At 57.9% G+C, this 25,832-nt stretch overlaps 1 protein-coding gene across 4 annotated transcripts in view; it reads left to right on the top strand.

Moving 5' to 3' along the window:
* CTDP1 (CTD phosphatase subunit 1) overlaps positions 1–17,012 on the top strand; it is a 59,168-nt gene extending 42,156 nt beyond the window's left edge. For 3 of the 4 annotated variants that reach the window (XR_012026381.1, XM_072816204.1, XM_072816057.1), the window contains 2 exons: positions 2,337–2,494; positions 10,880–11,445. Coding sequence is in view for 3 of the 4 variants with exons in the window: in XM_072816204.1 (XP_072672305.1) it covers positions 2,337–2,494; positions 10,880–11,021 (300 nt within the window). In the remaining variant the exon portion in view is untranslated. Of the gene's footprint in view, positions 1–2,336; positions 2,495–10,879; positions 11,446–16,536 lie in introns of those variants that run through there. The other variant, XM_072816122.1, reaches the window with a different exon arrangement.
* Positions 17,013–25,832: the final 8,820 nt, after the last annotated feature.

Here is a 25,832-nt window from a genome sequence, read left to right as displayed (position 1 = left end):
ACCTTTCTTCCTTTGTGCATTTTGTGGAATACACTGGAAACCTGGTCTTTCTGAATTGATGGATTTTTTTTTTCAACTTAACATTTAAGGAGCCATAACATTCTGTGGTTCCAAGTTCAGAAAGCCTGAAAGCCGCTATGAGCATACCCTCAGGCTCCTCCCCTCACTGCGGCTGAGCCTCAGCTTCCCTGCAGCACGTGGCCTGGCAGTGGGGGGCGGTGCCCTGGTACCTGGGGGCTCTGGTCTTAGGTAGACCTGCTGAGAAGTGGATCAGTTCTGTAGCCTCATCTGTTCTTACCCAGATGTGCAGGTCACACCAAGCAGCTCTGACACTGCCTGGACCCACACACCCACCCTTGCCAGATGCCATTCACAAGTGGGGCATCCCAGGCCATCACCCCGTGTCTGATTAGCCAGCTGGGATCAGGGTTCTCACAACCCCGAGGGGGCTCCATCACTTGCGAGGGCAGCTCCCCGACGTCAGGACTCACTCACATCTGGTGGCTTATTAAGTCCTGAAGAACAGGACACCGAGTAGATGAAAAGCCGCCCAGGGTGAGGTCCGTGGGCTTCCGAGCGCAGAACCTGCTGTCCCCGTGGAGTGGGGGTGGGCCGCCCTGCCAGTCGTAGGTGGATGTGATCAACCCGGAAGCTCCCCGAGCCCCGTACTTTTGGGATTCTGAGCAGATGGGTCATTGCCTCCATCTCCAGCCCCTCCCCTGTGGGGAGGACGGGGACTCCGGGCTTCTCCTGGCTGCTCTGGTGACCAACGCCGTCCAGACGCCCACCTAGAGTTGCCTCATTAGAAAAAAAGATGCCACCTCAGCCAGGAGCTCCTGAGGGCTGCGGGACTCTGCCAGACACTGGGGACAGAGACCAATAAAATAAAAGAAATGCTTTGCATTTCTTTAGCAGTTTTACAGATCAGATAAACTTGTTAAATAATGATTCACTGTGAGATCATAAAAATTATGTTGACTTATGGAATTTTTGACATCAGTTTGGTGTTTCTGGATATATATTTTGGGGGGAAAACACGTTCAGTTCTGAAGCATGGTGCCTAGGACTCACTGATGCACATGTGAGTGTGGTCATCTTTGCATTCCACTGTGCACCTTTTTTAATAAGCTGATGTTATCATCCTGGAACGTTCTGGCACTTCTCAGGCAGTCATATGCTCAGGGATATTATGGGGGTGTTGAAGCAGAGCTTCTGAGCCTGGGAGTTCCCCCTGAACTTCTGCCCTCCAGGCTTGGCCACAGTGACCACACCCACAAAAGGCTGCCCTGTGCTGCCGGACCCCCAGCCACACGCAGCAGGGGATTTTGCCATTTTTTTCATCACATACTAAGAACAGAGAAAAATAGCTGTTTCACTTGTGCCAGGAGAGCATCACTTCTTGAGAAAACAGCATTGTTCCAAAAATGTAATTGGAGGTGCTAGAAATCCAGACCGAGTGGCAAACGTTTCTGTCGCACAGTGGGTGACCTCCCACTTCTTACGTTCTCCTTTTCACCTGATCTGTGTCGTGATCCAGGGTCTTTGTTAGAAGACCAGGATGAGTTTGAGGTCATGTGGAAGGCACGCCCCCCGCCCCCCAAATCAAACATGGCTCCTTCTGACTGAAGGGGTGTCAGGAGGCAGCTTTCATCCCCCTTACCTGGGCAGCTGAGTTGCGCTGCTGGGAGAGCCTGGGAGCCTCCCATGCTCCGTGTCCCATGCTCCGCGTCCCTGGGGCCCTTGCTATAGGGGAGCAGGGAGGGCCGATTCTAGTGCCCATGGCTGTTAGTTCCCATCACCCTCATGTGGCATGTCCATAAGTGGTTCAACCTGAGGCCTCTGGGAGCGAACACACTGCCTGGACACAGCTGGGACTCCACCCTGAGGCTCCAGAGCACCTCCTAGAACGCACACGTTCTGTGCAGCTCGTTGATCATGAGCACTCTAATAGAATGCTCTGATTTTCACCATTAAGTTCACTAGTGCGGTAGCAAGAAAATCCCCATTAGAATTGTGCTGCTGAGAAGTGACTGGCCAGCCCTCCGCGTGACCTGCCCCTGGGATCCAGGAGGACCTGGTGAAGCCACACGGTCTCGTGGTAGCAGGTGGAGGGAGCAGCCCGGAGCCTGGACCTTCTTGGCTCGCCCTCACCCTCCCTGTGCACCTGCTCTGTGCCCCTTGGAGCCAGCTGCCGGGGCCAGGCAGCCGTGGACCCGGGACCCACGCGCCTGTGGTTGAGCCTGGGCAGGAGGTCATGCACGTTGGTGTAGGGGCCAGGTCCTGGGACTTGTCTGGGAGGTAGATGTGTTCACACGCTGACTCTCCTCCTCTGCCAGGTGGATGACATCCTAGGAGAGGGCAGTGACGACAGCGACAATGAGAAGAGGAGACCAGAGGAGGAGCGGAAGGAGCGGCCCCCACCCCGGGAGCCCCAGGCCACACCCGAGGCCACACCAAGCAGCGAGAGGACCAGGGCAGGCAGCCGGGGGCCCAGGTAAGGGGGAGGGGCAGGGGGGGACGTCTGCAGGTGTGTCACAGAGCAGACCCTTCAGACTAGCATTCTCAGAAGGTTTCACTTATGGTGACGTGAACTTTTATCACGTTTGTGATTTCAGTTATTCCTCGTGGAGATTTTTCTGCCCCTGGGCAAGCACTTTGTGTGTAGTGGGGTTAGTACAGACCCCAGGACGGTGCATGGCTGGCACAGCATGGCACAGCCCCTGCCCCAGCTGGTCTTCTCTCAACTTCCCCTTCTGCCATGGAGCATAGTGGGGCTGCCTCAGGGCTCGCTGCAGGTCAGTGGATCAGGGCCGGCATACATGTGTGCCCTGCATGTGCTCTGCCGGAACTGGGCTCTCCCTGTGTGGGGGTGCTTCTCTATATCCACTCGTCAGCTCTCAGCCCGTCTGGTCCAACCCTGGGATGTTCTGACAGGAGGAAACAGTTCAGAAGAGCTTAGCTTGCTTGAGCAGCCCTGTTACAAACAGGATTGGGCCGGGATCAGAGCAACCAGTGGAGAGAGGGCGGAGGTTCCTGGTTCCTGTTAAGTTTTACTCTGAGAGGGGATGCCATGTGCCACCGAGCCGCAGAGCAGGAAGATGTCAGCCAGTCACAGGGCGCTTGTTGACTTGCCAGTCCCGCGGCGGAACTTTCCAGAGCACAGCGGTGCTCTTCACGGTGGTGAAGTGCTGTCCAGTTATTTTAGGAGCTAATTGGCTGAGCTCTGTACCAGGGGAGGGTGAGCTGGCACGATCATTGCACTGGGTTGTCTTCAGCCCTGTGCGGGGGTCCCACCAGGGTCCCTGACGAGCTGGTGGGGCAGCACTGGCCAGCGCCCATGACGCGTGACATCTTCTCACTGATGTATAACACACTCAGCTTCCGGTCTCGTGTTCTCTGCCAAGTAAAAGATTCCGAGCAGTTTTCACTAAGACTCAGAAAGGCCTGGTAGGAGCCCACTGGGAGTGTCCTCTCCTTGTGGAGACATGGCTGTGGGCGTGCAGCCAGCTGAGGCTTGGTGTGCACCGAGCCCAAGAGGGCACGTCGTGTCTCTTCATTTTCACCGGGTCGTGTCCCAGAGAAAACAGGCCCCAGGGTTTTGCTCATGAAGAACATTCGCTCTGATGAGGATCGGTGCCTGCCTTCTAGACTAGAAGCAGCCGCATGCTTGGTCCCGAGGGAACAGGTTTCCTGCGTCTCCATGCTCAGCCATGCGTGGGACAGAAAGCCCAGCCACCCACTTGGGAGTACCCGGTCTTGGGAAGCATCTAAACAAAAGGTACCCACCCAGCAACAAGAAACTTGAAGTCCTCCAACATGTGGCCTGGGGGTCACGTTTGGTGGGGGCCGGGCCCTCGACAGTCGCCTCCTGAGTGTCCCGAGGCCAGAGGCTAAGGCATCAGCTCAGACTCAGCTGGCCGTGTGGGATGCGCTCTTACCTCCTCAGAGCTGGCTTCCGCTTGTCCCCAAAGCAGGGACTCTGTCCGTGCTCCTCCCTGCCTGCTAACCCCTGCTGGCCTGAAACTCCCCCCATGGGGCTGTGTCAGGAGCACCAGGGTTTCTCGGTGTGCCACATGGCTCTGAGCCCTACCACAGCAGAGTCAGGTGCACTGGCTCCCCGGCTGCTATCGCGGATGACAAGTTTGTGGCCCTTGTTTCTTTCTCTACCAGGGAAGTTGGGAGACGTGCTTCTCTGTGTGTATTTCACCCTTGTTTATGGATCGTAGGTGGAAGTGAGTGGTGATGGGAATGCGGGGCTGGCTTCCACAAGAGCGTCTGGGTGGCAGCACCTCTTGCTGAGTCCATTCAGCCAAGCTGCTCTGTGGGATCTTGAGGTCCCTTGAACTAGAGAGTGAGTTGTAATGGAAGGAGGGAGGCAATAATTTATCTGTGGTTCGTTCTTTTTTTTCAAATAACAAACATCAAATGCCTGTTTTACAGCACTTTCATTCCTCGACATAGGGATAAAGAAGTTAAGTATGTGTTTGAAAAGCATTTGCTCAAACCAGTTGTCTTCAAGATGTTAAAACATCACGCAGACACGTCATCATCACCACCGTTTGCAGGTGGCGAGGCGGCTGGCGTGGACAGTGTCCCCAGGGTCTCACATCAGGACCATCTGTAACCAACGTTTGCTCTCTGCTTACATTTGGGTGGGAAGCAGGGCACTGTGGGAGTCAGGGTAAGGCTCTGTTCAAACTGGAGTCTGAACAAGTGAAAATGACAGTGTTTCTACTACAAAACCATTCATTAACTCATTAACTGCCAAAAATACAGCGTCATAGTTGGTAACATTGAAGAAATCTGCCTGTAAAGGTTAATAACTGACATGCATCCAGGGTCCTGCCACCTGGCCACCTGGCCCCCTCCCTCTGTCCGCAGAGCAGCAGGTGGCCAGCCTGTGCTGCAGATGCGCGGACAGCTGGGGGGCTCTCCTTCCAGAAGGCTCCGGCAGTCCCACGGCAGCAGGTACACTGGCTGCACAAACAGTGTACCTGCACAGGCTGCACTAGCAGTGCTTTTTGGTGTTGGGTGATGAACTGCACTAGGGAGATGTGTTGTTCACTGGAAACAGTGGAGGAACAATTGAAATCTGTACTGGTTGAGAATGAGCCTTGCACAATGGTTGCAAGCCCAGAAAACGGCTCAGGTGGCCGGGGTGGACATTGGGACATTGTTGTGACCCCAGTACATCCTTTCCTGTGGAAGCCGGCAGGAGCATCTCTGCTCACGTGGGCAGTAGGACATTCACGTGCTTCATGCCCTGTGGCAGCTGCGTGGTGTGCGTCTGTACCAGGGGTCAGGGCCTTGTCTCCTGTTTCAGACCCCTGTGTGCGGGGGTCATGCTCTTGTGCACATGCATCACTCAGAATTCTGAAAGGTCAGAGGTACTTATGGTGCCAGCCTGACACTGGGTGGTCATGTGGCTCCAGGGAGGGTGGTAGAGGTGTCGCTCCGTGAATGCAAGTGGCAGTGCTTGTTTCTTTTTTTTTTTTAATAATATATATATATTTTTTTTTTTTTAAGATTTTATTTATGTATTCATGAGAGACACAGAGAGAGAGAGAGATGCATAGACACAGGCAGAGGGAAAAGCAGGCTCCACGCAGAGAGCCCGACGTGGGACTCGATCCCGGGTCTCCAGGATCACACTCTGGGCTGCAAGCGGCGCTAAACTGCTGCGCCACCAGGGCTGCCCCAGCAGTGCTTGTTTCTTACAGCACGGTGTCTGGTGATCACTTCTCACCAACACAACATGTAAACAGTAGCGGCACCATGGTTCCATCTTACTGTCCTTTTCTCTTAGGGCTGTGCTCAGGCTGGACCCTCAGAGGCTTCCCCCTAAGGAAAGTGACTTTGCCAGAACAGCCAAGCTGGTCATTAGGCACACAGCAGCTGCCCTGGCCACAGAGAGGCCTGACCCAGCTGCTGCAGCACAGGAACCACAAGGCCTGATTCCACACAATGGAAAAGAGGCGGTGGGAGAAGTCGCTGGTGTGCACGGCCCAACCTTGGAGCCCACAGAGCGACTCCCACATGACCTCCAGAGGTGCACAACCACCGCAGGTGCGCTCCTGGGACCGAAGGACCGTGCAGGGAAATGAGAGCAAGTAGATGGACGATGCTGCGAAATGCAGCAGGGGCCCAAGGGTCAATGGGAACCACAGAAGAAAGAATTAGCAGTGTGGCATGTGTGCTCAGAGACATGGGGCCATGGTAAGCTCTCCCACACGCCCACAGCAGGAGCAGAGGAGCACGAAGGCAGAAGGGCAGGAAACCTCCACCTGGATGGAAGGCATTCCCACACGCCTAGAAAGCTCGACTCCATGCAGGGTCAGCCAGAGATCCACACCCAGACACGTTGTGGTAACAGTGCTGAAAGCTGGAGACCACACACATGGACAGCCGAGAGCACCTGCAGGACTGGCAGCCAGCTTCCCGTCAGAGACACAGCACATTCAGTATTGGAGAGGACCCCACAACCAGACAAAACTCCATCAAAAGTGATGGTGTGATGAGGATGTTCCCAGCTGGGATCGTCTCTGAAGAGAATTGGTTGCAAGCCAGCTTGCCTCACGAGAAAGACCGAAAGGAGCTGTCGTGCCGGGAAGCCAGGGACCTAGACAGAGCAGCATCCACACAAACACCTTGAGCACCGTGCGGGGATCAGGGAATCATCAGGCAGCTTGAATTTATACTTTTCTTCTTTCTTCATGTCATCGACACAAGGAGCAGTTGTGGACGGTGCTGTGTATGGAGTTGTCAGTGGGGCCTGTGGTGGAGAGCCGGAGTGTTCACTAGTGACCACACACAGGCCATAGGATCAAGATGCTTGTAAGAAACAGGAAGTTAGAGGGTTTGCTTGATGTGGTGTAAGTGTGTGTGTGTTTTCTTTCTTTCAGCTTCTGTATAAGCTGTAAAACGACGTACAGGGTACGGGTTCTAACAGTGTGTAGCACACGTAAACACCCCAGGAATGACAGAAAGGGCGGCCCTGAGCTAAGGGCTGTGTCCGTGCCCATATCTGACCTCCTGAGACACGGATCAGCTTGCCATCCATCCTGACGATGTGACGTGGGGTAGCAGCGCAGGGACGGCTGCTGTCCTGCCATGTTATGGGAGACAGGCTTGCTGCCAAAAGAGGGCAGCAAAGATGAACGGGCTCAGAGCTTCACAACCCTGCAGCACAACCAGTGTGAGTGGGCAGTGATAGAGACCAGCTGTCCGGCTCGCCTCTGTGCTCCATGTGGTGAACAGTGCTGATGGAGCGAGTGGCTCAGCAGCACGTGGAAGCCGCATCGATCGTGGCAAGGCCAAGAGGCAGGAGACGGACAAACAGCCTCTGGGTCCTCCCACAAGCCTGTGGGACATGCCGGTGCCAGGAGTCATGTGAAAATGCAGCGTGCCCATAGGGCCCGATACCACCGTTAAGAGGAGTTGCACCATAGGACCCGTCCTCCTGGTCCCGAACAGTGCAACCCCCGCCTCGGGGTGGTGGTCGTGGGGTGCCCGCGCTGTGCCGATAGTGGTGCCTGTGAGGCCAGACCCTCGGGAGGCAGGGTGCGGAGGTGAAGGAGGTGCAGCAGCCTCCTGGTCTCCCCTGCGAGGGCATTAGGAGTTGTCTGGGGACGTCACTGTCAGGCTTTTCAGAAACTTGCAGCCACTGTGGTCCACATGGTTTGGTTTTGGCAAATGTCCTAGCCCAACGCCTACACATTACTGTGAACCGCGTGTCGCTTGGTTCCCACAGATGCCCCTGCAGACCTTACGGCCTGCTCAGGCTTTCCGGCCAGGATGTTCTTCAGACGGTGGGGGTTCCCTCAGTTCTTTGAAGATTTGTGTCCATGGTTTTAGTGGCATAAACTTGCATCTGTGGAGAAGAGCCTCTGACCAACTGTCAGGCCAGGCAGTCAGAAGCCATGAGCACACTCCACGGCGTGACCTGAGGAGGCACGTGGACACCCAACAGCACACGCTGCCATGGCCCCAACCTCACACTCACCTTGTGTGCTGTGCGGGATTGTAGCAAAATCACTGAATCAAGTCAAGTACTTTATTTTTTTAATACTTGCCCATGTCCCAGAGAGAATGGTGTGGATGTTGTTCCGGGTCCTTCTGTGACCTGGGTACACAGGCCAGCAGTCCCCGCCCCAACCAGTGTCACGGGTGCACTCCTGCTGGAGCAGTGCTGTGTGACACGTTCTCCGCGGAGACAGTTGCCTGCACACGGCTTGGGACTCTGCTCTGCTGCGACCCCTTTCTTGGAGGCCCCTGCAGTGTCTACTTGGTGAGCCTGGCTCCGCAGACCAGTTTCCTTTTCAGCCCAAGTGTGAGTGCAACACACCTGCAGGCCAACAGGAGGGTCCTGGTGACAGGGAGCAAGGAGCTGCCTGAGGCCAGGGCCCTTGGTCTGTATGGCCCATGGCCGGCTGCCTTCTCCACGGCCACTGCAATGCCCCGCACAGACCACAGCATGCAGCACGGTTTGGCTGCTGCCCCATAGTTGGTGTCAGGTGACCATATGGCCTGGGCAGGTTCCCTGTGGTCCTGCCTGAGTCGCTGGCTGCTCCTGATGTCCATCCTCCTGGATCCTCGTGGTCAGAAGACGCCCACCGTGCTCACGTGTACCCATGCTTACTTCACACTGGGCACGTGTTGGAGAAGGCAGCTAGCTGCCTCAGTGAGCCTTGTACATAGCTGTTTTGTAGCACACAGGCCTGGCCGTCCCACACACACGCACACGCCTACACGAGACAGGTGTGCTTGTTGCAATAGTGACCTCGTCAAGTGCAGCACTGCAGCTTCTTTCTGCCAAAATAAACCAAACTGCTAACCAGCACATTGAGGAATACCTGCTGCATGGGTACTGCTTGATGGTCATTGGTCAGATGCCAGTGACAGGAACCATCACATGCGTAACGGGCAGCAAGCCTGAGGCTCCAGAGTGTTCCCTTGCATCAGTGGTTCAGGACAGGACCATCAGGGAGGAGACATACATGTGTTGATGCTGTTCATGTTCCTGCTGGAGTCCACGCTGAGCATCGGATGATTTTCCAAGCTTTAGGTTTTCTCCAGGTTCCATCCATTAGCATTTCTGTGCATCTGTGCAGTTGGTTTTAACAAGAAAATACAAATGCTGTGTGTCGCACTCTTTTGTCGTTCACCGGCATTTATTAATAGTCATGACCAGCAGACTTGTTTCCAATTTCTGAAATAATTTTTTTAAAGGGAGACGGAGGGACACCTGGGTGGCTTAGTGGTTGAGCGTCTGCCTTTGGCCCAGAGTCCTGGGATTGAGTCCTGTATCAGATCAGGCTCCCCGCAGGGAGCCTGCTTCTCTCTCTGCCTGTGTCTTTGTCTCTTTCTCTGTATATTTCTCATGAATAAATAAATAAAATCCTTAAAAATAGTAATAATAAAAAAATAATAAGATAAAGCCTGGCCTAAATGCACAGCACTGGACAAAGTGCTCTCAGGGGTCCAGGAAGAGGGCAGGTCTCCCCAGCATTTGGCCCACAGTGGAGGCTGGGGTATGACAGGGCCCCCCAGGGCTGCTGCTCCTAGAGTGCCCCTCTGAGACTCCAAACCGGCCCCTTTAGCCTCATCTGCTGGCAGTATTGTTTTTTTTTTTTTTTTTTTTTTTTTTTATTTATTTATGATAGTCACAGAGAGAGAGAGAGAGGCGCAGAGACACAGGCAGAGGGAGAAGCAGGCTCCATGCACCGGGAGCCCGACGTGGGATTCGATCCTGGGTCTCCAGGATCGCGCCCTGGGCCAAAGGCAGGCGCCAAACCGCTGCGCCACCCAGGGATCCCAGTATTGTTTTTTTTAAGTAAATAGTGTGCTTTCCTAATAGCGTCCAGGGTTTCAGATTTCTGGTACGGCCTAGCTGATGTACACCAGCGTATACCATGCGTGTGCTGCTGTGGTGTGTATATGTGTGTGTGCACATGGTTGTTCAGGGGCTGAGCCTTGAGGGCAGTCCCTGCCTTGTCCCATGAGGCTTGTCGGGGTCGTGTCCAGGTGACCCAGGGCAGGCATGGGACCAGGCCTGTTCCCAAGCTGTGTCCATGTCCTCAGCTCAGTGTTGCTGCTCCCAGCTGGTGGGGTGAGGTGTGGCTGCACTAGCTGACTACCCCCACCCTGCAGAGCTGCGGAAATGCCCACATTCTGGGCCCTGTGCTTATGCTGTCCCCAGGTGGGAGGTGCCCAGTGCGGCGGAGCCTTGGAGTGGAGCGCAGGTGTCAGGTGCTGGCATGCACTTCAGTTTGTTGTCGGGGTGATTGGTTTTGACAGCCGCCTCATGGGGGGTTGGGGGTTGAGGCAGTGGACCATGCGATGGCCCCACCTGACTGCCTGGGGTGTGCCTGTACGTCCGTGTATGGAGGTGGCGGGGCTAGCACTGACACACCTGTCCTCCTGGTGCATTGTGTGCTCATTCGTGTTTGGTCTTGCTGGAGCCCTGGAAGGAAGGCTGGTCACGGCGGCTCCCGGGTGGTGGGATGGGCCCAGACAGCAAGCCTGCCCTCCGTCCTCCTGCCGTCCTCAGTCACACCTGCCACACTCAGGGCCCGGCCCTTGTCGTCTCCCTGCATTCTCCAGGGCTACAGGTGGGCTGTCACTGCTGGGACGCCCTTGAGCACGGGGAGCAGACAGAGCTTGTGCCGCGCTCCAGGTGTCCAAGCGCCACATCCACAGAGGACATGGCGCGCTGCGTGTGTATGTGCGTGTCCCTAGGTCCACGTGGGGTGCCAGCGTGTGGGTGCATGCGTGCCTGTGCGTGCATGTCGGGGCACGTGGATGCTGATGCTGGGGCGCGTGCCCGTGTGCATCAGCATCCTCCAGCACAAGCATCTGACAGCCTGCGTCTGTCTTGCAGAGGCCACAAGCGGAAGCTGCCCGAGGAGGACGCCGGCAGCGCATCCAGCGGGGAGTCCAGCGGGGAGGACGAGGAGGGCAGCAGCTCAGAGGCAGACGAGATGGCCGCAGCGCTTGAGGCAGAGCTCAACGACCTCATGTGACCTGTGGGGCAGGGCGCAGGGCAGACACCGCTCTATCCCTGGGGGGCTCCAGGCCGCATGGGCCCTCGCCTGAGGTTTCCTTTTCTCCGGGAAGACATGTATATTTGCAGAGCTCCACATACAGAAACAATAATTTTGCAGAAATAGGTGTTTTTAGAGGTTTTACTACAGAAGGTCTACTTTTCTAAGGGACAGTGTCCTGGGAGGTGGTGTGCCAAAGATGCCGCAGTGGCCCACACAGCCTGGTATGCAGTGGGCAGGCAGGACATGGGGCGGCAGCCAGAGCTGCCCCTGTGGGCCAGGCAGCGGGCGGGTGCACGGGGCCCTCCTCCTCCAGGACACAGATGTAAAGTTTTGTATATCTATTTCGCATTTGACCCACCAAGCGGATTTCTCTTTCGTTTAATAAAACTCCTTTTTGTAAGCTGGTTCCCTGGCGTGCTGTGCAGCAGGAGCACATCACGGGGAGCAGATAACCTAGCTCACCCGTCTAAAGCGTGCCATGGCTGGCTGCTCATTGTCACACTACCGTGGGGAGGCCTTCAGAAGCGTGTCCCAGAGTGTGAAGAACAACGGAGGATTCTGTTCCCATGGTGATCAGGTTACGGGCACCGGACCCCAGATGACCCAGGACACAAGGCAGCTCCGACCCTGGCGACAAGCTGGAGAACAGGATTTGTCGTCCGCTGTATCCCCCAGACAGCTAGACGGCACATCGTCCCTGTCACTGGGGTCCCGGGTCTGACCCGCAGGCCCACCAGGTTCATGCAGCTCCAGTGAGAGCGGGTCCAGGGCCCCTGTGCTCTGGTTCCCTATTTCAAGCACGTGGTGCTTCAGATGTGGCTCCTGCAGAGCCAGGGTGGTTTTGGTGGGAGAGTGGGCTGTTGCTGCAGGGCAGGGCCACCCCGGGGTAACACTGACTGGGAAAAACAGCCAACTCTGGCTGGGAAAAACAGATGCCAAATCATCTGTGCGACTGTCCCAAACGACGTCTCAGTAGGAAGTTTTAACAGCCTCAAACTCACTTCCCTGAACATCAGGTTTGAGAAGTCTAGTCCATAGGAGGGCCATAAGGAAATCCACGATCAGAGTTTGAAGAGAGAACTGAAAGTCCACACAAAATCTTTGCACAAACAGGTAATAAATTTTAGACCATTTATTTAGAGACATTGGAAAATCTGTAACTGGAAATTTAATGAAATTTTTCTTTCTTCCTTGGGAAATAGGATGTTGGAGTGGATCTCCTGTCCTGTCAGAGTTTTTCGTGTTTTCAAAACATGACCCTACCCGGTCTCAGGCCCTGTGTCCTCGGGGGCGTGGGGTCAGGGCCGGGGGGCTGCGGCCGCGTCCAGGGGGTCTCCACACGCCATGGATGTCACCTAGTTGCACACGTGAAGGGTGGGCTCCGTGCTAGGGGAATCCTATCTCTGCAGAACGGTTGGTTTAAAATGAAATTCGGCCCTGCCATCTGTGCCCGCCATGTGCTGCCCTCTGTGCTCACCTACTCACCTGCAGCCTCGTCTGAAGTGCAGCTTTTCTGTGTTGAAAGGACCACCAGGAGGGAAAGTCCCCAGGCTGCTGACCTCACTGTAGCTTAACATTAGTCTAATTGTGACCTTTTAACACATAGAAATCAAAGATGAAGAGAAATGGCTAGAATCCTGCCACCAAGTTGAATCACGTTGTTTCACTGTGCTGTTTTAGTCTGTGTGTATTATTAAATAGACGGTTTTAGAGCAGGATTGGGAAGGTACAGGCTTCCCATAGTCTACCGCCGACCCATGACCTGTGTCCCCCAGCAGAGGCTTGTGTGTGTCACCATGACGAGCCTACCCTGGCACATCCGTGGTGTGCATCAGGGTGACTCGGTGGTGTGCATCCTGTGGTCCAGACATGAAATGTCACAAATCCACCATTGGGGCAGCATATAGAGTCGAGTCGCTGCCCTAAAAATCCTCGGTGCTGCCTGTTGCAGGCTGCGATGCAGCTGGACCCACAGCCTGCGGCCCCTTCACATAAGGACATGCCCACCAGGTGCCTCTGTCTTCCTCAATATCCAGCACACAAAACCCAGTCTGCAAAATTCCTTAAGACAAACTGCCTGGTTTCTTCAAAATAATCTAAGGAAGAAAACAGAACCGAGGGAAACCTAGTGGTTAACTCCCAGGCCGTGGCTTATTCAGGCGGCAAATCCCATGAGCTGGAAGCAAGACGGGCAGTGCGCCGTGGGTACCCACGGGGTGTACCACGTGTTCTAGATGACCTTCTTTAAGAGTTCCGTTTGTTAGGAAACACACTGAAATACAGTGTGTCTGAGACTGGCATCAAGACGACGATGAGGGAGGCAGATGGAGGGATGGAGCTCCTGGTGACAACAGCACCCCAGGTCAGTGGTGCCAGGCGGGAGCGCCACTTCCTGAGGGACAGACAGCACGGACCAAGGCCTGCTCTGTGCAGTGCCGCTGCGCCCGGCAGGGCCAAGCACACACACGGCTTCAGGCACATCCCTGCTGTCTTTCTAAATCGGATTCGGGTTCATCTGTAGCAAATATAAGAAGGGACCGGTGCCAGTTTTCGGTGCTCACAAGACTTGCCCCCATTTGGCTCTACACTGAGACCCTCTTGCCTTTATTAACAACCTTGTGCCTCTTACACGTCTGAGGAAAACCAGATAGTGTGTTTTCTGAGCCCCCACAAATGAGAGAACTGGCTTCTCGCTGTTGTGTCCCAGGAAGGCCCCTGAGGTTAGATCTTCGCTGGCCTGTGTCCCCATGGGAACCTATGGGCTTGGTCCCACCCCTGAGATGCCGACCCACATTGAAGGTCCCAGCTCTTTCCTCCAGAATGCTTTTAAAATTTTTATCTTTATAATTGTTTTATTTCAGGATTTCTTTGGATAGTATGTCTTTCTGGACATTTTTTGTATAGGAACCAGTCTGCAGGCAGGAATGCTTTTTTAGTTTAAACTGTCTTTGTTGCTTTCTGCCTGCTTACTCTGTGTTTTTTGGAAAAACTTTCTCTTTCCTGTCACTTGTCATTCCTTTGTCCTCTGTCCTGAATTTTGGTGGAACTTCTCCAGTTAGCGTCCATGCGGTCTCCAGTCCAATCCTCAAGAGGCGCAGCGCCTTACTCCTCCTGCCATGTCATCCTGGAGGCGGGAGAGCTTCCCTGCAGCATTGCCTCATTGCACCTGTTTCTTGTCACATCCACCTGGCGACCCGCACCTGACCACCTCCAGAACCTTCCACCCCATGTCCTATGCTGTTGCTTCCTCCTAGAGCACCTGGTTCTTCCGAAGTTTTCTTCAAGTTCTTGTGTTTTATAATTTTGTAAAAGATAGTTTCTCTTACTCTGTTTTTCAAAGACATTAGGGTTTCTAAGAATGCATTCATTCTCAGAGGAAGACAGATCTGTCTGTCCTCAGAGCACAGTGGTTCAAGATGGTATCACTATCCTGTGTTGGCAGCAAAAGCAGCCCAGCCCCCTGACCTGCGGGCTCAGGGCTCGGGCTTCCTCCTCTCTGCTCTCTGAGCAGGCTTCTTCCCTGCTTGGGGCCTGTGCACATGCCCTTTGCTCTGCCTGACATGCCTGCCCATCTCCTGTGGTGCTTGGCACGGCCCTGGCCTTGGAGGGACTGCCCCATGTCCCCACGTTGTCCGTGTCCTCGCTCCACCTGCTGTGTTCTTGGCTGGCTGAGCCCCGTGAGCAGGAGTGCTGTTTGCTGGGCCATTGTAGCTCCTGCACTCCACACACAACCTGGCTCCTAATAGAATCAGTGGAGTAAAGGAAGGAAGGGCTCCTTTCCCAATGTTTGCGGTCACGTCACGTGGTTGGACATCGCGTCCTTCAGTTCACTTCTGTTCGGCGCCCCGGTGCCCTGTCGCCGGTGGGCAGGGAGCGGGGTGTGGCTGACTCCTGTGCCTTGGTCTCCTTAACCCCTGTGGGCTGAGAGCAGGTTGGGGAAAAGAAAACTTCTACCTGAGAAGTTTTAGAAACCTTTTAAAAGATACTTTCTTTAATTTAGTGTGGAACATAGTGATACATACAGAAGAGTGTTTATGAAATGTGTGTGCTCTTTAAAGAGAAAGTAGACAAAATAGGTCAGTTGGGCAAGAACGAGAAAAGGCATCCAGACGGGGAAGACGGTGTCCGCGGGCGACGCTTGGCAGGTAGAACACCCACAGAAACCCTCAGGAAGAGCGCCCTCCAAGGCTGCAGGGGCGGGATCCATGGTAAAGCAACTATTGTATTTCTGTAACTAGCAACGAGTGACCCAAAATGAAATTGAGAAAATAAATCCACCTACAATTACGCCGAAAAGAATAGGAAGGCACGTGCACACCGTGCACTGAAAGCCTCGCTGGGACATAAGAGTGGAGGTGTCTGTTCCTGAGCCAGAGCACAGGCTGTTGTGCTGCTGACACCCCCGGCTGCTATGTGGCTCCCACACCACCCGCCGGGGTCCCAGCACCTTGTGTGCAGACCCGTAAGCTGCTGTGGAAACATGAGCAACCCCCGTTGGTCCAGTTGATCCCAAGGAGCAGGAGTGGACTCGGCAGATTCACGCTCTGGCCTCAGAGCCATGGTGACGACAGTGTGGCTGCGTGCGGGGGCTGCAGTGGGACTCCCCCACACCATGCGCAGCATGAATGGAGAGAACAAAAAGCCTACATGGAAAAGCCAAAGCAGGGACGCCCCTGGAGGAAACATCTTTGTGGATCTCATGCTGTATCACTGATTCCTTGGGCACATCGATCAACGCCCCCACACGGGCAGGTCACAGACTTCATTGCAGCTACAACCTGGGCACTTCAACTGGTGCAGTCAGGAGAGTGAGGACCCACAGGAACCACATCTGGTAAGACCGGTGTCTGGAATGTGGAAGGACTCCATAAGACAACCACAACCCCTGTTGTCAAAGGGACCAGAGATGGGAGCTGATGGCTCTGCAGGGATATACTTGTGTCCAAGCCCAGCGTAGCCTCCCGCATGCAAGCTGGGCCACGTGGTAGTAAAGTAGGTCCATTAGGGTTGTGTTCTCGTTGATTTAAAGTACTTGGATTCTATATTTTTTAATAATCTAATGAGCTCCTGGGTGGCTCAGTCGGTAACGCATCTGCCTTCAGCTCGGGTCCTGGGATCGAGTCCTGCATCCCACTTCCTGCCCTGTCTCTGTTCTTCCCCCAGCTGCTTGTTCACTCTTCCTTTCTCAAGTAAATCAAAAGAGAATCTTTAGTAAAAATACCACTAGTATAACAAAAAGACAACAACGTGTTGGTGCTGTGAACAGACCCCTTACAGCAAATACATGTGTATAGCGTGTCACATGTGTGCGTACAAATACATACTGTTGGTTCTGTGTCTGATTTTGAAGTGTAAGAGGGGAATCGTCTTCCTCGCATAGCATATTACACATTTGGCGTCTGTCTGTGTCAGGGCAGGTAGCTCGCAGGCACGTGTCCTCGGTTCTCCTGTTAGGGGAACATTCCAAACCGTGTGTCTGTTCTCTTCATAGGTGCTGCTTCCAGCTCCTGATGCGGTTGGGCTGCACGGGATGATCTGTGTCCTCAGTCACCTCACCAGGGTTGGTCTTTAGTGAATGTCCTAGACAGAGCTGCCACTTCCCACACCCCTCACAGGCCAGCAGGGCCATGTCTGTGGACAGAACCTTCCAGGAGCCCTGCAGGCCACCAGCCTTCCCTGACCGTCTCCAGGACCTGAGTCCCGCACTCAATGGACTGAACTTTCAAATCCTGCCCTGTCCTCGTGCATGTGGATGACCAGTCATGGTCCCAAGACAGGAAGATACTCTCCTTCCCTGCGGGCCATTCCTAGATAAGGTGTGGACCCCCAGAGTGCGGGCTGGGTGCAGTGCACACACTCTGGCCACCTCCCTGCAAGACTTGGGCACCTGCCTGGTCAGGCGGCGTTTTCTCCACCTCGGGCAACATGTGCATACAGCAGGGGCTCAGTAAAGGCTGGAGAAGATTCGAGCTGAGTTGCTGAGCCACGGCCCTCACCCCACAGGGTTACGTGTGTTGGGCTCTGGCCCCCAATGCGTCCTGGGGCTGCGGGTCTGTCACAGATCGCAGGGCTCTCGGGATGACCAGCAGCCGCAGCCCCACGACCCTGCTGTGAGCTAGCAGGGGAGCCCCCAGCCCCCAGCACCAGCCCTGTTGGCACAGCTGCTGCTGCCCCGTGATGCAACATCAGGCTCACAGGCCAGCTGTCTCCCTGTCTCTCCCGCTCCGTGGCCCGAAAAACAAACACACCTCACCTCCTGTGTGCCTCGTCCAGGCTCACCTCCTACCACAGAGCCCTCCATGTGGACAGGCTGGCCTATGGGTGTCCCAGAGCACTGCACAGCACCAGCCCCCTACACGGGCCGCTCAGCCCAGGGACCCTCCCCCACAAGTGGTTCAGCACCGGGCCCCCCACACACACACGGGCCCCCAGCACTGGGGATCCCCCCACGTGGGCCCCTCAGCACCCAGGACTACCCCCCCACATGGCCCCCAGCACCAAGGACCCCCCTGATGTGGGCCCCTCAACAGCCGGGACCCCCCACGCAGGCCACCAGCACCGAGGACCACCCCCATGCAACCCCTCAGCACCCAGGACTCCCCCACCCCCACCCACGCGGTCCCTCAGCACCCAGGACCCCCCCATGTGGCCCCTCACATGGCTCCCCAGCACTGGGGACCCCCCCATGCAGACCCCTCAGTACCAAGGATCCCCTGCCCCCTCCCCACCCCAAGTCCTATGGAGGGTGGTTTCCAGGCAGCCTTTTCCGTGTCCTTCCCGGGCCCCAGGAGGATTCCCCTCCTAACCGGGCCGCGGACGCCCAGAGTCAACACCTTGTTGCCTTCAGATGCTTTTAGGAAACGTCTTGTGGGGGCTCCACACCACCCAAGAGCAGTTCCCAGCCCGCCCCACACTGGCCCGTGGGATCTTAACCTCAAGGTCTCCCTGTGGGGGAGGGCCATCTCTCTGTCCCCCAGGTCTGTCCCGAGCAAGCAGGAGCTGACCAGCCGGGTCCCTCGTCCCAGTGCCCTTGGGGGGCAGGGGCGGCAACATGCTCCCAGCCCTGCCTGAGGGGACCCCAGCACCCTGGGCTGAGCGCTCATGCAGGGTCGCCCGAGCTTTGGGGCTGTGGGTGCCCTGCCCCAGGGTCAGAGCTGCGCAGTGGAGAAGAGGTCAGCCCCCGGCTCACCTCCCGCAACACGGAGCCCGTTCCCTGCACCATTAGTGCCTTGTGTGTCCTCGTCAGGAAAACGGGAGGACGGAGAACGCACGAGAGCCGGGAGGTGTTCGAGTGCTCATCAGTCTGTGCCCCTGGAGCCCCAAGACGGGAGATGGGGCCACGGCCCATGCCTCTGACAGGCCCAGAAACACCCTGCTCCGCTTCAGGCCATTGGTACTAAAATGGTGGATGGGGGCGCCTGGGGGGTGGGCCTCAGGGGTGTACGTCTGCCTCGTCTGCCTCGGCTCAGGTAGTGACCCCGGGGCCCCAAGACTGATGCCCTGCAGGAGGCTCCCCGCGGGGAGCCTGCTTCTCCCTCTGCCTGTGTCTCTGTCTCTCTCTGTGTCTCACAAGAATAAATAAGTCTTTTAAAAAATAAAATGGTGGAGGGAGGGAGTGCAGGCAGCTGGCTGGGGCCTCCAGCGCTCACCAAGAGGGCCTGGCTAAGGACTAGCTGAGCCCGAGTCGGGCACCTCGCACCCGCAGGCCTGGCGGAGCCGCCACGGGGGCTGTGGCCACAGGCCCACTGTCCTCAGGAGTTGCCCTGGGGCCCCCCGGCCCCCTCTTGCCGTTGCTGGATGGACACACCCGGACTACGGCCCCCCGGCCTTCCGTGGCCCGAGGCATCGGCAGGGAGGCCTGCACATGGGAGAGACCAGGCCGCCCTGCCCCACCTTGCGTCACCCAGCCCCACGCCCCGTGGCCTCCCCGACCATCTCAGGCCCCACACCCAGCGGCCTCCCCCGGGAGTCGGGGCAGCTCCGTCCCAGCGGAGCTGGGCTGACAGGCCTCATAACGGGGAGCACAGCGGGGCAGGAGGGTCCAGGGGCGCAGCAGGAGGGGCAGGCACCACCGTAGGCCCCCTGGGCCCCGCCCACAGAACCGGCCTGCACATCCAGGTGGCAGGACGTGGCAATCAGGGCCACAGACTGCCCCCCTCAGCGGAAGGAAGCTACCCTGCCACCCACCGTCCCTGCCCATTCAGCCCCCGGGTGCTAGGCCCGAGCTGTGTCGGAGCAGAGCCCCGCTCAGCGGGTGCCCCTCGATGCTCCAGGGCAAGAGGCCCTGTGCTCTCCCCATGTCAGCTTGCACGCGTCACATGCACCTGGGGGCAGCCGTTCCCCTGCAGCCCTGCACTGCGCACAATCCCGTGGCCGCAAGCCTCAGGTGCCTGCCACGGCCAGAGGTCCGGCCCCGCTGGGCGGCCCCACAGCACCTCCACCTGGCGTGGCCCGTGAGGAAGGTGTGCAGAGAGTGTCCTGACTGATGCAGGACACACCGTCAACACTCAGCACCTGTACTTAGTGCACGTGACCCTACACACACAGCCCGACATGCACACAACCTGGCCGATGACCTGAGACACGGTTTCCCCTCGTACTCCCCTCGCCGCTGTTCAGCTGTGGCCACAGCCCCGTACCGACCCGAAGGCTCTGTGGCTCCTGCGCTCTGCCCACCGCCTGAGTCGATGAGGCACGTTCCCCACGTCCAGGAAGGTCACAGGAAAGGCAGGGGCACAGCAGAACGTCAGGGCCGCTGTTCCAGGCAATTGCATTCCAGGAAAGTCCATGGATTTCAGACTCGAACCTCAGGAAGGGATGTCCTGGTGGCTGAGCTGCTGCAGTGGAGCCTCAGGCTCAAGGTTGGGACTAACTGGGGGTCGCACCACATGGGAGGAGGGCTGGGGAAGCCCCTGCCCCAGGGCCACCCTGATGGGCCCAATCAGCCCTGGGGACTCGGAGGCCCCGACCCACACCCGCTGCTCGGCCTGCAGGAGACGGACAGGGTGTCTGCTGCCCCCAAGCCCTGGGGACACCCTGGCCTCCAGGGGTCATGTCCAGTCCAGACCAGGCGGCCGGGTCTGTGGGGAGGAGCCAGCACCGTCCTGGCCCACGAGCCCTGGCCGGGCGCTAGGCAGAGGCAGGTGGGGTCTAGGCACATTCTTGGGGTGGGGTGGGCCGAGGGTCTGCCTCCCCACTGCCCAGCCCGCTGCCCGCAGGTGTCCTCTCCACTGAAAAGGGAAGTGAGAATCTCAGCCACACGGTGTCATCCCCAGGGCAGCGGCCTGAGACCCAGCAACCCTGCCCAGCCACCCTGACTGAGCTGGCCCAGCCCTCTGGGCAGCCGTGGGGACACCCAGCAGGCCCCACAGGGATGGCTCTTGGGAGGGGAAGGAGCCCCTGGAAACAGTGAGCGGTGAGCGCCGCTTCAGAAACCATGAGTGCACTGCAGGGTGCCTTCCAGACATTCTTCACGCAGGGCACTGGGCTGACAGCTCCTGCGCTCCGGAGGGTGGGGGCGTGGAGCTCGGCTGCCCTGCGGGGAAGTCCACTGGGCAAGACCCTGGTGGTCAGCATGGGTTCCCTGCCCCACGTGTCCGCCCACAGGGGATGCTGCACATGAGGACTGCTTCCCGCAAGTCCTTCCTTCTGCCCCAAATGGTCCTGGACACTACCCCCAAGCCCTGATGTCCTCGCTGTGGTGGGGCGGACGGCAGCCCAGGACCCCAAAATATGCAGCTTTGCCCCCGTGGCACCCACAGAGCTCTAGGGACACAGAGGCGGGGCCGTGCCCAGCTGCTCGGCCCCGAGCAAACCGAGAAGGTTTGTTTCTTCCACAGGGAGACTGAGGATGTGGCCGGGGCACCCGGGGGACTCGTCTGCCTTGAGCTCAGGTCATGACCCGGGGCCTGGGGTCGAGTCCTGCGTCAGGTTCCCTGCTCTGTGAGGCATCTGCCCCCCCACCCCCACCCAGCCTGCTCGCTTGCTCGCTCACTCGCTCTGTCTCTCAAAGAAAGAATCTTGAGCACTAGCATCTTCCCCGGGCGTGTGTGTGGCTGGCTGAGCAGAGGGGGGTGCCTTCACCAGTGCCGCGGCTGTGACACCGAGTCCCATGGTGCGAGCCCGTCAGAGGCTCAGAAACCAGGGGAAGGGGACCCAGAAGCTCCTTCACAACACAGAACCATTCCCGGGGGTGACATGCACTGTCCCCCACATGGCTGCTCACACAGGCCCAGAAAGTCTCCACAGTAACAGCCATTTACAGGCAGAGGCGCAGGTCCCTGTGACCCCCATGTGCAGCTCTCACACCTAGGTACCTCTTGTTTGTACAGCGTGACCCTGGTCATTGGGAGGGGTCAGCTCTGATTCGCAGCTCTAACTCTTTCGGGAAGAACGTGGCTCTTGGTGCACACGTGTCAGTGCTGTCGGGGAAGTGACCCATTTCCCACCTGGCCCTGGTGACAGGGCCGCAGTGACAGGGTCCCGGTGACACGCCCCAGTGTCAGGTCCGTGACAGGGCTGCGAACTAAAGCACAGATGTCTGCAAAAGAGAAGAGAAACAACTACAACATGAAAGTCACGTCTGAGGCCCCACAGGCCAACCGCCCCACCCCCCCGGGGGGACTTGTGCAGATGAAACCACACCTGTGATGTCACCTTTCCCTTCAATGAAAGTCATTCTGAAAACGCAGGCACAGACCAGAGCCCAGGACAGGTGCTCATCATGACAGGAGGACACGTCGGTAGGACAGGAGGACGCCCCGACCAGAGAGGAGGATGCCTCGGCCAGACGGGAGGACACCACAGTTGGGGCATCCCTGGGGAGCATGGAGCTGCGAGGTGACCTCACTCGGGATGTCACCGCACGTCCTTAACAAACAGAGAGCAGCCAGGGGCTCCCTCAACCCCCACATCCAGTGGAAGGAAGTGGAAGCTGCCCCCCTGGGCCAACAGGGCACCCATGTCACTGAGACTGCCCCGGAAGTGACAGCAGGGAGGGTGGGGGTGCCCACAACGCTGGTGTCCAGGTGGGGCTCTGGGGCCGCGTGGCTTAGAGACGTGGTTGACGTCTGTGTAGCTGACCCGGGGACGACGTCTTCCGCTCCAGAGTCCACCCCAGGACCTCCTGCTGCTCCTCCAGCCTCATCCTGTTGGGTCTCTGACAGAGCCTCAGGCCGTGTCGTGACCGGGACTGGGCGAGGAGGCCTGGTCACCGTCCCCCAGCCTGGGCCCCTCCATGTCCTCTTGGTCAGTCCCCGCTGTGCCATGACGGAGCTCCGCCGTGGCACCGAGCCCTCCCTTGTCCCCGCAGGTGGTGCCAGGTGTCCACGGAGCCATATCACCCGTGGACCTCGGTGGCCGGGCGAGCGTCATCTGCCGGCTTTCCACTCCACCTCGTAAGCATAGGTATGGGGAGGGTTCCGGCAGTGCGCACGCCGGCTGCCCACGAGTGACCTGCAGCCACTACCGCGGAGGCTTCTGCTGAGGTTCTCCCCCACCGCCAGGGGGAGCCTTGCCTGGACACGCACACTTCCCGCGGGGCCTCGTGGCGCACAGCCCTGGGAGAGCCTCAGAGGCAGCGTCCAAAGGACAGACGCCGTGGCAGCTCTCGTTGGCTCTGAACACAGACAGCAACGCTGCCCCTCGTCCACCTGACCCTCATGGGTGCCTCAGCACTGCATGAAGAGCCGCATCGGTCTTGCAAGGTTTCCAGAACATCAGGCCAGGATGCCCACGGCCAAAAGCAGGGCCTCACGACCACCCAGCCCGCTCCTGGCACATGGCTCCTCAGTGAGGAAGCTAAAGATGCACAGAGTGCAGACAGACGGACAGATGGATGCCCCCCCCCCCCAAAGCAAGCTTTCCTAGGGGAAGAGCGTCTGACCTCAGGTCAGAAGCCAGAAAAGAGCCATCGTCATGATGGAGGGTCCTGAGGGGGCAACCAGAAGGGACAGTTAGGAGATGGGGGACAGCAGGCTCCAGCCTTCCTGTAGGAGGGGGAGGTGGGGGGCGTCCTGGGGGAGGGAGGATCCTTGCAGACCCTCAAGGAGGAGGGAGACTGGGCCACTCAGAGGGCGACAGACAAGGATCTTCTTCTGTGTGTTCAGAAATATCAAGGTCACGTGCCATGTGTCAGAGAAATGATGGAGAGAAACATGCTGAGGATGACACACGTCTGGCGTACACAGCTTCCACGTGGATGGACATGTGTATGTTGGCAGCGCAACAGGAAAAGTATATACTTAGCAACAGAAAAAGGTATAAACATGAAACCCACAAACATATGAACCTAAATCCTGTTTGCATATATTTCACTATAAACACATACGTTCCCGCGGAGGGAGAAGGCAGCCCTGCAACCTGGCAGCCCCGCAGCCCCACACATGGCTCTCACCCCCCACCCCACCCCCACCCCTGGTTTGCGGGAGATCCTCCCAGACTCTGTCGCTGCTGCAGCTACTCTGGGGCCGCAGGAGTGAGGGCTGGGGACCCCAGGGTCCATCATGGCCATAGGCTTCCTTCTGTGTCCTATCCTGAGACCCCCAACACCTGTTGCCTGCTCTCGCCGCAGAGGGCCCCCCAGAACGGCACAGCAGCTCTCACCAACAACAGGGCCTTTTAAGGGTGGCAGAAGCCGGTGGGGACCCAGGGTCACCGGCCCAACAGGGTGCCTCCCCCACCCAAGGGCCTTCGCTCTTACAGCACTGACCTGGTGGCCTGAGGACCAGTGGTGCCGACTGGGTACCAGAAGTGGGGGCTGCAGGCCTCCGTCAGGCCCCACGTGTCATCGTGTCATCCCCCTGCTCCATGCCCTGACCTTGGCTCCCTCTGTCCATGGGCACAGCCCTGGGAAGCAGGGACAGGCTGGCAGGGACAAGCCAGAGCCCCCGAGGCCACGCCCCATAGGCCAGGGTATCCTGGACGTGGAAAGCACATGGGCACACGCCCGGTGCACCCCAAGGTTGTAAGCACCAGCTGCCTGCTGTCTGCTAGCCTAGTCCTTCTGCACCCCACCCACTCCAAGGACGTGGCTTCCTGGGGCTCCCGCACCCCATACCCCACGTCTCCATGTCTCCAGAGAAGGCCCTGGCACTGCGCATAGCCAGACAGGGGAGCCCGAGAGACCACGGAGAGCGCCAGAGGGGGAGGCGCCTATCAACACTGTGGCCCACATGAGGGCGACCCCGAGGGGGCTGCTCTGTGGGGAACGGGCCCCAGACCTGAGGCAGGGGTTGAAGCCAAGACTGTGAATATGGGGAGTTGGTGACAGTGGGACGGGTGGCCTGGCCTTTCTGTGATTTCAGGGGGGGCAGAAACCAGGAGCCCAACTGCTGCTCCCGGCTGGGAGGCAGTGCTGTCCTCAGTTCAGGGGGGACACGGTTCAGGGGGGACGTGTGCATGGGAAGTGCCCAGGACTCCGGATGTTCGGTCAGCTCGTCGAGTCTGCATGGAGTCAGGCTGCGAGCAAGGAGCTGCAGAAACAGGTGGGTCCCTGCGGAGGAAGGACGGCCTCCATGCACAGAGTGCGTCTGAGAGCCCTGAGCCGGCACTCGGGATGCACGGGCCCGGGGAGGACACCCAGCTGGCGACGTTTAGCACAGGGGATGCCTGGCTCACACCATCGGGGACACGCGGAAACAGCGAGGCACAGACACCAGAGGCAGGTGAGCGTCCCCCACAGTGGAGTCCCCTCGCTCCCCATGCCGCCTCCTGCACCGCCTGGCCCTCTCTGCCAACGCCCCATGCTGCGCTCCGCCCCACCCCCACCTGCCTCCTGGGCCAGGGGTCAGCGCCCACCATCTAGCTGTCACTCAAGGCCTGTCCTCCTAGGACCCGTCCAGTCCCTGTGCAGCTGAGATGTGGCAGCTGCTCCCACCAGAGGAACGTGGCCTGCAAGGTCTGCTGGAGGAGTTGTGGGGCGCATGCTGCCCTACAAGGAAGGGGGTCCTCTCTGTGGGTGTGCGGCCCAGGCTCAGGGGCTCAGGGGCCCAGGGAGGAGGCACCCGAGATGGGTGTTCGCCCCGCAGGGCAGTCAGCCGAGTGCGCGGTCATCACCCACACTGGTTCCAAACCCCGGGGGATCAGGCACCTGCTGAGGCCACCCGTGCCGTCCTGAGTCAGCTCCCTCCTTGGCGATGAGGGGGCCTGCATCCCCGGGACCGTGGCCTCACGTCCCACACATTCAGAATTAAAGGAGGAGGCTTTCTTATTCTTGCTACACTGAACAAAATACTCACTCAGTGCCGGGCACATGGCTCACACAGGACACACGGGGCACACGGAGACACGGAACACACGGGGCACATGGGGCACACTGCTCCGCATGAGGAAGGCCCCTGTGTCAGAAGCTGTTCTGTGGGAGGAGAAGCCCCCGAGCACCGAGCACCCTACCGCCGTGCCTTGACCACGGGCTTCCGTCTGCTCTGTGCCCCAGTGACACCCTCCAGCAGCTGCCCCACGGCAGGTGTCTGACTGCGTCCAGGTCAAGAAAGCCACAGGCAGAGGTGACTCGGACAAATAACCCTGTGGCCGTGACCCTCGCCTGGCTGTGGAGGACGCCGGGGAGGGCGTTCAGGGGACGACAAGGACTTCAAGATGGAGAGGATTTGCATCTGGTTTTTTTGTTTTAGCGTTTTGGGTTTTTTTTTTTTTTTTTTTTAAGGTTTTATTTCTTTACCCATGAGAGACACAGAGAGAGGCAGAGACACAGGCAGAGGGAGAAGCAGGCTCCATGCAGGGAGCCTGACGTGGAACTCGATCCCAGGACCCCGGTGTCACCCCCGGAGC

Source organism: Canis lupus, chromosome 1 (genome assembly GCF_048164855.1).
Source record: "Canis lupus baileyi chromosome 1, mCanLup2.hap1, whole genome shotgun sequence".
In the NCBI taxonomy this organism is placed as follows: Eukaryota; Metazoa; Chordata; class Mammalia; order Carnivora; family Canidae; genus Canis; species Canis lupus.
This window is presented reverse-complemented; position numbering and strand designations above follow the sequence as displayed.